The sequence below is a fragment of the Somniosus microcephalus genome, chromosome 11 (assembly GCF_052327205.1).
Source record: "Somniosus microcephalus isolate GS21.2 chromosome 11, FLI_Smic_1.0, whole genome shotgun sequence".
Lineage (NCBI taxonomy): Eukaryota > Metazoa > Chordata > Chondrichthyes > Squaliformes > Somniosidae > Somniosus > Somniosus microcephalus.
In genome coordinates this window covers 60,845,966-60,857,791 of record NC_140997.1, presented here as the reverse complement: position 1 = coordinate 60,857,791, position 11,826 = coordinate 60,845,966, and the positions used below count along the sequence as shown (strand labels likewise).

General features: G+C 43.3%; 1 protein-coding gene across 3 annotated transcripts in view; it reads left to right on the top strand.

Moving 5' to 3' along the window:
• Positions 1–11,826, top strand: part of myh11b (myosin, heavy chain 11b, smooth muscle) — a 194,896-nt gene that overhangs the window by 171,446 nt on the left and 11,624 nt on the right. For all 3 annotated transcript variants that reach the window (XM_086000802.1, XM_086000801.1, XM_086000803.1), the window contains 5 exons: positions 31–159; positions 849–937; positions 4,177–4,300; positions 5,146–5,354; positions 6,504–6,612. In XM_086000802.1, coding sequence (XP_085856928.1) covers positions 31–159; positions 849–937; positions 4,177–4,300; positions 5,146–5,354; positions 6,504–6,612 — 660 coding nt within the window. The remainder of the gene's footprint in view (positions 1–30; positions 160–848; positions 938–4,176; positions 4,301–5,145; positions 5,355–6,503; positions 6,613–11,826) is intronic.

Here is an 11,826-nt window from a genome sequence, read left to right as displayed (position 1 = left end):
AAATAAAATTTCTGCTTTGCTCAACATCAGGCTCAGATGAAGGATTACCAACGTGAACTTGAGGACGCCCGGAACTCCAGAGAAGAAGTCTTGGCTCAGGCTAAAGACAATGAGAAAAAAGCCAAGAGTCTGGAGGCAGATCTTCTCCAACTCCAGGAGGTAAACATAAGGAAATAAATTAGGTCACACAGAGATTTGCCCTTGTAAGTCTCTCATCTGAAAGGCATTTTCTTTGTTGAGCAAGGTATGACCCCGAAATAAGGACAAGCTATTAACAACACCACCGGAATATTTATTGGAAGGAAGGAGCAGGCATTTAATTATTTGGTGGTGTAGAATCGAGATGATAAGCAATAAAATGATAACAAATATCCAGAAAGTTCACTTCACTTACTTTACCTAAAGAAGGTACAAGTCCAAATTGTCAAGATATAGAATCATACAGCACAGAAGGAGGCCATTTGGCCCATCGTGCCTATGCCGGCTCTTTGAAAGAGCTATCCAATCAGTCCCACTCCCCTGCTCTTTTCCCACAGCCCTACAATTTTTCTCCTTCAAATATTTATCCAATATATAGCAAGTATTTAAACAAATTTCAGAGTATCTCATAGCCAAGCGTGGCACCTTTATTTTTGTTAAAGAAGCACTCCAGTGTATTCTTAAACCAAAAAAGGAAACAAATGAAACATTCAAAGCCTAAAATGTGGTTAATGCCTGAATGTTCAGTAGGAGGTGCCTTAGTCAGAGCAGCAGCATTTGAATTCTAGTGAAACATGATTACCACAGTAACGACTCCAATGTGTAATATTCCCTTTTATTTAAATGAGTTTTTTCCTCCTTCTTCAAAGGATTTGGCAGCTGCAGAACGCGCTCGCCGTCACGCTGAACAGGAGAAGGAAGAACTAGCAGAGGAGTTAGCAGGCAACATATCTGGAAAGTATGTAACAGAAAGATCTTTACTTTTTTGTATTTTTACTAAAATGAAGGCTTGCAAATCTGTGAATCTTTACACCACATTAAAATGACTGATTCACTTTGACGACTTGATCACCATATCCATAAAGTGAGAAGTCATGTTGTAGATTTCTTTTCAATCCCATCTGGAAACATTAAATTATATTGAAATAAACCAGATGACAACACTTCAAACAGGATCCAAACATTGTCCTGCTACATCACAGACCCCCAAACAATCAGAGGGAGTTGGAAGAGCATATATGTAAGCAAATTTCTGAGAAGTGCAAAAACAATAGGGCAGTAATAGTAGGGGATTTCAACTATACTAATATTAACTGGGATAAAATCAGTGTAAAAGGTATAGAGGGCACAGAATTCTTAAAATGCATTCAGGAGAACTTTTTTAGCCAGTATGTAGCAAGCCCAACAAAAGAGGGGGCGGTTCTGGACTTAGTTTTAGGGAATGAAGCTAGGCAGGTGAAAGGGGAGAGCATTTTGGTGGTAGTGATCATAATTCAGTTAGATTTAGTGTAGTTGTGGAAAAGGGCAAAGATAGACCAGGAGTAAAAGTTCTCAATTGGGGAAAGGCCAATTTTACTAAGCTGAGATGCGATTTAGCAAAAGTGTACTGGAAACAGCTACTTGAAGGTAAATCAGTGTCAGAGCAGTGGGAGGCATTGAAGGAGATATTGAGGGTCAGAGCAAATATGTTCCCACAAAGGAAAAGGGTGGGACTAACAAATCTAAAGCTCCCTGGATGTCAAGGAGCATACAAGGCAAAAAAAGGGAAGCTTATGCCAGATACCAAGTGCTCAATACTGCAGAAAGCCTAGAGGAGTATAAAAAGTGCAAGGGTGAAATTAAAAAGGAAATTAGGAAAGCAAAGAGAGGACATGAAAAATATTGGCAAGTAAAATCAAGAAAAACCCAAAGATGCTTTATAAGTACATAAAGAGCAAAGGGATAACTAAAAGATTAGGGCCTAGTAAAGACCAATAAGGTAACCTGTGTTTGGAGGCGGAAGATGTGGGTATGGTTCTTAATGAATGCTTTGCGTCTGTCTTCACGAAAGAGAGGGACGATGCAGACATTGTAGTTGAGGAGGAGTGTGAAATAGTAGATGAGATAACCAGCGGGAGAGGAAATATTAAGGGGTTTAGCAAGTTTGAAAGTAGATAAATCGCCAGGCCCAGATGAAATGTATCCCAGGCTGTTGAGAGATTTTGGGGGAAAAATTCAGCTGATTTGCGCCTCCCGTTAGCGCCGGGGCGCAAAGCAACTAGAGCCTGGGCACGGCGCTGCTAACGCCTCTTGCGAAATTTAGCGGGAGGTTAGCGGCGGCAGTAACCGTTGGCGCCCCGTGGTGCTGCGCTGCCTGCGATAACATTGTCGTGCACAGCACCCCGCTCGCGCCCCGGCTGCGATCTTCAGTAGCGCCCCCTGACTTACCACCGGACGCTATGTCCGACGGGGTCAGGGGGGGCCTACCTGCGGCCGGGGCGGCGCAAATTAAAGGGAGGTACCGGGTAGCCATTTTTGTTGCTGGCCGCCTGCCAGCACCTACCCACTTTGCTGTCCCCGGCCTTCTGAGCAGCCCCCCCCCCCCCGCCGGCGGAGTGCCGGCTGCGCTCCGTGAGCCCGGCACTTCTCTTGTGGGCCGGGCCCTTTTGCTGGCACTCCGATCCCTGGTGGCCCAGGTGGGCCCCAGGTCGTGTTGTGCTAGGCCCCTCCCCTTTAATAAGAGGAGGAAGGCCTGCAGTACCGTGATGTTGCGGCATGTGGTGCCTCGATATTCACTCGCAGCACCCCAAGAGGGAGGCGGGGTGCTTCCAGTAGCGCCCCACCTCCCTCTTGGGGCACTACCGGTGAATTTCGGGTGCGGGGGCAATAACTTTTTCAGGGTGCTAAAAGTCGTGCCCCAGCAAAGTTAGCGCGCCAAAGGGGGCGCAACCCAATTTTTCCCCCTTAGACTTCAATGTAGGGGGCATGATTAAGAAGTTTGCAGATGATACAAAAATTGGCCGTATGGTTGATAGTGAGGATGATAGCTGTAGACTGCAGGAAGATATCAATGGACTGGTCAAGTGGGCAAAAAAGTGGCAAATGAAATTCAATCCGGGTAAGTGTGAGGTAATGCATTTAGGGAAGGCCAAAAAGGCAAAGGAATACACAATAAATGGTAGGATACTGAGAAGTGTAGAGGAACAGAGGGACCTTGGCGTGCATGTCCACAGATCCCTGAAGGTAGCAGGACAGGTCATAGAGTCATAACGGCACAGAAGGAGGCCATTCGGCCCATCGAGTCCGTGGATAAAGTGGTTAAGAAGTCATATGGGCTATTTTCCTTTATTAGCCGTGCATAGAATATAAGAGCAGGGAGGTTATGCTTGAACTGTATAAAACACTAGTTAGGCCACAGCTAGAGTACTGCGAACAGTTCTGGTCACCACATTACAGGAAAGATGTGATTGCACTAGAGAGGGTACAGAGGAGATTTACGAGGATGTTACCAGGACTGGAGAATTTTAGCTATGAGGAGAGATTGGATAGGCTGGGGTTGTTTTCTTTGGAACAGAGGAGGCTGAGGGAGACTTAATTGAGTTATATAAAATTATGAGGAGCCTAGTTAGAGTAGATAGGAAGGACCTATCTCCTTAGCAGAGAGGTCAATAACCAGGGGGCATAGATTTAAAGTAATGGGTAGAAGGATTAGAGGGGAGCTGAGGAGGACTTGTTTCACCCAGAGGGCGGTGGGGGTCTGGAATTCACTGCCTGAAAGGGTGGTGGAGGCAGAAACTCTCATCACATTTAAAAAGTACTTGGATATACAGTTGAAGTGCTTTAACCTGCAGGGCTATGGACCAAGAGCTGGAAAGCAGGATTAGATTAGATAGTTCTTTTTCGGCCGGCACAGACACACTGGGCCGAATGGCCACCTTCTGTGCCTTAAATTTCTATGATTCTAAATCGTTTCTGGAATGCAATTTTAGTATTAGTAGATTTGGGTGTAAATAATATCAATTTTTGGGAATTCAAATGTCTCTTTAACTATCGTGTAAATGTAAAGAAAATAGCTCCATGAAATATAATGGTTAGATGTAATAAAATGGCTGTAGAGCATGAATAATGCTTTCTGAAACCTCTAAAGCACAGTTTGTGGTTCAATGTGGTTCAATGTGATCAGGCAAAAGATCCAGCTGCATTTTTAAAATTTTACAGGTCTGCACTTTTGGATGAGAAGCGACGTCTGGAGACTAGAATATCGCAAATGGAGGAAGAGCTGGAAGAGGAACAGGGCAACATGGAAACACTGAATGACCGTCTCAGGAAAGTTATACAGCAGGTAAGATAGTGGAGAAACTCAGAATCACATCACCTCATTGAATCTAACATCTGCTAGCTGTGATCCCATAAACCAGATCATTGGACTGTTGATTATCCAGATGATTAGAAAGTTTTCAAAATCAGTATTAAAATTTTGAAAATCTGTATCTAAAATCAATATGTAAAAGCATACGCACTTTGTAACTCAGTACTCACAAACTAAATGTTGTCAATATCCCACACTAAGGCCGCGATTTTGCCGACGCTCAGCGGACGGGATGGGTGGCGGATCAGCTGTGAAATTTAAAATGATTGACACTGGGTCGGGAACCCGCTGTCAAAACGCACACACCTGCATTTCCCGATGTCCGGTCTGCCAGCGCTGAGCAGACCCGACAGGCAGCGACTCGGGACCCAATTCAAATCATTCGTGGCTTGTTTACAGCCACTTCAAAATGCTGGGGGAAAAAAGCATTGTTAATTTGACAGGTCACACAGATGAGTTAATCCTTTTTCAATAGGATTCTCAGAGCCAATGTTCTACAGATTGAATTTTGGGTGTAAAACCTGAGTGCATTGTCTGTTAAACTAGATTTTAAAATAACACTTATGTCATTCAGGAAATGCTTCCAAAACCCATAATTGCCATTCTGCGTGTGAATTAAAGTTGGACAGTATAACAATCATACAAACTTCATAAAGTTTCTGACACATTGGTAAAACGAATTACAAAAGGAAAAATCCAAGTGTTCCATGCAGGATGAAAATGCCCTTTCTAAATAAAATCAGTGTTTCTTGTTGCTGTTACTTTTCTACCATTATGTTTGTGATTTTTTTTTTACAACATTTCTTTTTAATTGTCAGTCGGAACAGCTGTCTAATGAACTGGCTGCTGAGCGCAGTGCAAATCAGAAGAATGACAGTGCTCGCCAGCAGCTCGAGAGGCAGAACAAAGAGCTGAAGGCCAAGCTGCAGGAAATGGAAGGGACAGTCAAGTCCAAGTTCAAAGCAACAATAACCTCTCTGGAGACAAAGATCGCCCAGTTAGAAGAGCAACTGGAGACCGAAGCAAAGTAAGAGCACCGGGCAAGACTGTCTTTCTTTGTCTTGTTCACTGATCTTTATTTGCAGGTGTTATACTGTTATATAGCTTTCTTCTGTAGCATGTGTAATGATCAATAACATGTCATTCTATAGTGGACACTAGGTGGAGCCGTAGAGCTGTATATAAGACTACACTACCCAGCTGTATGTATATTAAGACTACATTACCCATGAGGCACTAGGCTACCCACAAGGCAAGAGTCAAGATGGCAGCCTCTACAGATACTGTACCTAGTCCACATGTGCTCAATAAAAGTGTCTAGTAGAAGCTAGCTGTGTTCATAATAAGAATTGTCTATTTATTAATGAACATAAGAGCATGATGCCTAAGAAATGATAAATCCAAAACAGAAACTGAATGGCCTTGCAATATATTGATGCTGCAGCTTTAAGATACTCCCGATTTCCCTTCGATTGGCAAGAACAGGTTTTCGTGGTGAGGGATCATCGTTATAATCAAGTGCAATACAGCTGTGGATCAGATCTCAATAATATACAGGGTATAATTTTTTCCCTGATATTCCCAGCTTTTAAAAAAAAACATAATAGTTGTCACAGGATGTACACATTCAGGCATATGTTGCTGTACCCTTTATATTCCTCTTATCTGCAAAATATTGACAATTCACCCACCACCTTCAAAAAAAGGTTACAAATTAAACATTATATTCCAGATGAATACACCTATAAATAAGAATAAGTAATAGCTGGCAGGTTGCTTAAGGGAATAGTTCGATTTTGGCAATTGCACGGGTGCCCATAAACCATTTAAGCTTCACTCTTGTGGTTTGTGTATTAGAACCATTATGGGATTAAGCCTTGTGCCTCTCTGTGTGTACACTGGATTACTTTTCTACAGACTGTACGTTTCTACAGACTGTACACATGAATAGACTGGTTAGTTTTTTTTAATAAGGCAATCAAGTTGGTATTAAAAGCTAAATAGCAAATTGCTGTTTATTATGTTAGGAAATCTTGATGTAATTAACTTAGATACAAGTCTGTCACAAGCCAGACAAATTGTTCCACTGCAACTGGTATGGCACTTGGTACTACTAAAGCCTGTTACTACGATAATGTTTCTTGGTCTGTTTCACACGCTACATCTTACTCTTCAGGGAAAAACAAGCAACCACCAAGGTAGCTCGTCGTACAGAGAAGAAACTGAAAGAGATCATGATGCAGGTGGAAGATGAGCGAAGACACGGGGAGCAGTATAAAGAACAGGTACAGTGTTGACCTCTCCAAAAAAACGAACAACCTTGCACTTATACCTCGCCTTTCATGATCTTAATATGCCCCAAAGTGATTCACAGACAACAAAGACACTTTCGATTAGGCCCTTTACACCCTTCCGGACTCAACATCGAATTCAGCAATTTCAGATCATAACCACTGCTCCCATTTTTCAGACAGCAGGGGCTGGTATTGATCCTGCTTGTTCAGTTAATCACTCCATCTTCCACCCTATCCACAGACCTTCCCTTTTGTTCTTTACTCCCCTTCCCCCTTTCCCTGCACCTGTACTTGCTTAAAACCTGTTACAACTGTAACGTTTTCCACAGACCTGAAACGTTAACTCTGTTTCTCTGTCCACAGATGCTGCCTGACCTGCTGAGTGTTTCCAGCATTTTCTGTTTCTATTTCAGATTTCCAACATCTGCAGTATTTTGCCTTTTGTAAAAATATAGTCACTGTTGTAATGTAAGAAAAAAAAGATTGATATCAGAACTTCAGATTGCAAATGATCAATCAAACTTTATTTGTATTAAAGTTAGGAACTTTTCTAAAAACTGAAATCACCTATTAGAGTGAATAATTTTTGAACTGTATTTCCGATTCCTTCTTGCAAAGGATAATTAAGAATTTTAGTTACAACCAACGTATTGGGCTAGTGCTCAGAACTTTCTGATAAACTTTAAATATGTTAACCATCTATATAATACTGTGTAAATGTAATGGAGCCGATAATGCAATCGGGGCAGATGGCGGATCTCCGTATCAACGGGCAGAGGCCTGAGCCTGATCGGCATCCAGTACACACTGTGCATGCCTACATGATTGCGAAGCAGTTAGTATGCTTGGAGCCCAGGCACAGAGCGTGTGCAAGGTTCATCAAGGCACCGATTTTGATTTTAATGAGAGGTCCTCCTGATAATGCAGCTGGACCGCTGAGTCCATTTCAAATAGATACTACAACAGAGGTCCCAAAATCCTGGGCTTCTCTTCTTAAAGCTTGCTCCTTTGTTTGCTGCCATTACCTGCTGCTTATTTTCCCTGTCAGGCTACTGTTACAAATTCAGGTCTGCTGGAGGTACCTTCTCAGGTTCAGTGACGTCGGTCATCCCCAAAAGCAGTTACCTTTATGGGGGGTGAGTCACACTGCCCTGTATCTACTCGCAAGACAGCGTGGCCCAGGGACATAACAATAGCATCCCCTTGTGTTCTCAACTGGATATTTGTGCCATTTGCACAAATGCTTCTTTAATCTCTCTGAAGAGACACTCATTCAGCAAACACTAAATGATACAAGGCCCGATATGAATTGATAAGCTGCTTTATTTCACAGTATACATACAGAATGGCAGTTATGATCGGACACATTCAATTCAAACAATAAAACTTACTACATGATAATACAAAATAAAGAACATGCCACGCTACCCCATATCAGTGGGTCATCTTACTCAGCTTAAGCAAGATGACTTCTGATTGTTCCTCCAGCAATTCTTACACTCAATGAAAACTCTCATAGCTTTCTCTTTAAAAATTTGCCTCCGCAGCATTCTATTTCAAAAAACCTGTCCTATCGCTTTATTCAAAGCCACAAAAAGGATGAAATACAATGACAATGAGGTGTTTATCTATTGCTGAGACAGTCCATGGGGAAACAATATCAAGACTAGCTCATTAGCACCTCAACTATCTATCATCCTAGCCTTTTTTTTCTTCTTCTTAGGCAGTCCCTCGGAAGCGAGGATGACTTGCTTCCACATTTAAAAATTAGTTCGTAGGTGACTGATGAGTCCAATGCGGGACCTACAGTCTCTGTCACAGGTGGGGCAGATGGTGGTTGAAGGGGCGGGTGGGTGGGGTGCTTGGGTTGACGTGCGCTGCCTGCGCTTGGTTTCCGCTTGCTCCCGGCGAAGAGACTCGAGGTGTTCGGCACCTTCCTGGATGCTTCTCCTCCACTTTGTGTGGTCTTGGGCCAGGGATTCCCAGGTGTTGGTGGGGATGTTACACTTTTTCAAGGAGGCTTTGAGGGTGTCCTTGAAGCGTTTCCTCTGCCCACCTGGGGCTCTCTTGCAGTGCCGGAGCTCAAAGTAGAGCGCTTATTTTGGGAGTCTCGTATCGGGCATGCGGACAATGTGACCTGTCCATCGGAGCTGATTGAGCGTGGTCAAAGCTTTGATACTGGGGATGTTGGCCTGAGCGAGAACACTGACGTTGGTGCGCCTATCCTGCCAATGGATTTACAGGATCTTGCGGAGGCAGCGTTGGTGGTACCTCTCCAGTGCTTTGAGGTGCCTGCTGTACATGGTCCATGTCTCTGAGGCATATAGCAGGGCGGGTATCACTGCTGCTCTGTAGACCATGAGCTTGGTGCTGGGTTTGTGGTCCTGGTCTTCAAACACTCTCTTCCTCAGGCGACTGAAGACTGCACTGGCACACTGAAGGCAGTGTTGGACTTCGTCATTGACATCTGCCCTTGTTGACAGTAGGCTCCCGAGGTACGGAAAGTGGTCCACGTTGTCCAAGGCCTTGTCGTGGATTTTGATAATCGGGGGGCAGTACTGTGTGGCGGGGGCAGGTTGGTAGAGGACTTTTGTCTTACGGATGTTTAGTGTAAGGCCCATGCTCTCGTACACTTCAGTGAAGGTGTTGACGATGGTTTGGAGTTTGACCTCCGAGTCATCTTTTTTAAAATTGTCTGAATACACTATGCTTTTGAAAACCCAACATTAAAATTACTTTTTTCCAAAGCCTCAGTGGAAAAATGGCCAAAAAATTCTGAAACCTAACAGCAGTGTAGTACTTTCCTTGATGTCTGTTTTGCTGCTCAGGCACAATGGACTTGAATCAGAACAATAAGCTCCTTAAAGCTGTACTGCATTTGCTAGTTCAGACTGTTTTCCAAGGGATATGCCATTTTGTGCAGTCTTTAGGGAATCCCTTTGGCCATTGCTCTGTTTGGAGGAGGAGGATCAGAGGAGCCATGCCACCCAGGTACACAGGTATTATCTGTGCTTCTGTATGATCCATTCTTATGACGTTGCCCATCTGTACAGGATCATAAGCAAATAGGTTTCTGCATGTGGGTACAATGATGCCCCAAGGAAGCTGTCATACAATCGGCCACAGTCCTTCATACAGATCTGCAATCCCCCTTCCAATACGGGGATAGCCCTGTCAATGCATGTCAAGGTATCCATTAAAATGTTGTCACCTTTACACACACAAGCCGGAATTTTGCCAGGCACTCAGAGTGCAGGTTTGGAGGCGGGTCCGCTGTCAAAATCAAAAAGATTGACTGGGTCAGTATGCCGCTGTAAACCCGGCTCCTTGTCAGTTTTCCAAGTGTCGGGTCTGCCATTCCTGAATAGACCCGACACCAAGCGGCAGGTCAGCCAATTTAGATACTTAAAAGTTTGTTAAAAGGTAGTTAAGCAGGATTTTGCCATAGAGAGGGTGTAGAGAGGGCTTTAAACTAACTAGTGGGGGGGAGGTTCCTAGAGAGCAAATAATAAAAATGACAACAGAGAAGGTCATAGACTTAGGTAGCAGTGGGGAAATTAAAAACCAGAGCGTGTCAGGAAGGGGCAGAAGGTATGGAGTAAAAAGTAAAGTAATAAAAAGGGCAAAAGCAGGAACTAAGTGTCACAAAACATATTTAAAAGTTCTCTATCTGAATGCACGTAGCATTCGTAACAAAATAGACGAGTTAAGCACGGTGGCATAGTGGTTAGCACTGTTGCCTCACAGCGCCAGGGACCCGGGTTCAAATCCGGCCTCGGGTGACTGTCTGTGTGGAGTTTGCACATTCTCCCCGTGTTTGCGTGGGTTTCCTCCGGGTGCTCCGGTTTCCTCCCACAGTCCAAAAATGTGCGGGTTAAGTTGATTGGCCATGATAAAAAAAATTGACCCTTAGTGTTAGGGGGGATTAAATACGTGGGGTTACGGGGTTACGGGGATAGGGCTTGGGTGGGATGGCTGTCGGTGTAGGGACCGGGTGCTAGGGTTTGGATGATCAGCCATGATCTCGTTGAATGGCGGAGCAGGCTCGAAGGGCCGAATGGCCTACTCCTGCTCCTATCTTCTATGTTTCTATGTTAATGGCACAAATAACTACATATGGGTATGATCTTGTGGCCATTACAGAAACATGGCTGCAGGGTGACAATGCCTGGGAATTAAACATACCAGGTTATTTAATGATCAGGAAGGAAGGGGAGGTGGGGTGGCTATGTTAATAAAGGACGGAATCACTGTAATACAGAGAAATGATATTGGGTCAAAAGATCAGGATAATGAAACAGTTTGGGTGGAGATAAGGAATAATTAGGGGGAAAAAACACTAGTGGGCATAGTCTATAGGCCTCCGAACAGTTGCAACTCTGTTGGATGGAGTATCAATCAGGAAATAGTTGAGGCTTGTAATAGGGGAACATCTATAATTATGGGGGATTTTAACTATCATATTAATTGGACAAATCAAATTGGGCAGGGCTGCCTTGAGGATGAGTTCATGAGTGTATTAGGGATGGGTTTCTTGAGCAGTATGTAACTGAACCGACCAGGGGGCAAGCAACCTTAGATCTGGTCCTGTGTAACGAGACAGGATTAATTAAAAATGTCCTAGTAAAGGATCCCCTTGGAATGAGTGACCATAACATGGTTGAATTCCATATTCAATTAGAGGGCGAGAAGGTTGGATCTCAAACAAGCGTGCTAAGCTTGAATAAAGGAGACTATGAAGGGATGAGAGCGGAATTGAATAGAGTGGATTGGGAAAATAGATTAAAGGGTAAGACGATACATGATCAGTGGTGTACATTTAAGGAGTTATTTTACAACTTCCAAAAAATATATATTCCACTGAGAAGAAAAGGGTGTAAAAGAAAAGACAGCCATCCGTGGCTAAGTAAAGAAATTAAGGATAGTATTCGACTAAAAACAAGGGCATATAAGGTAGCCAAATCTAGTGAGAGGATTGGGGAAACTTTAAAAGACAGCAAAAAATAACAAAAAGATTAAGAAAGGGAAGATAGATTATGAAAGTAAATTAGCAAAAAATATAAAAACAGATAGTAAGAGTTTTTATAGTTATATAAAAAGAAAAAGGGTGGCTAAAATAAATGTTGGTCCCTTAGAGGATGAGACTGGGAAATTAATGGTGGGAAATATGGAGATGGCAAAAACACTGAATGAATGTTTTGTATC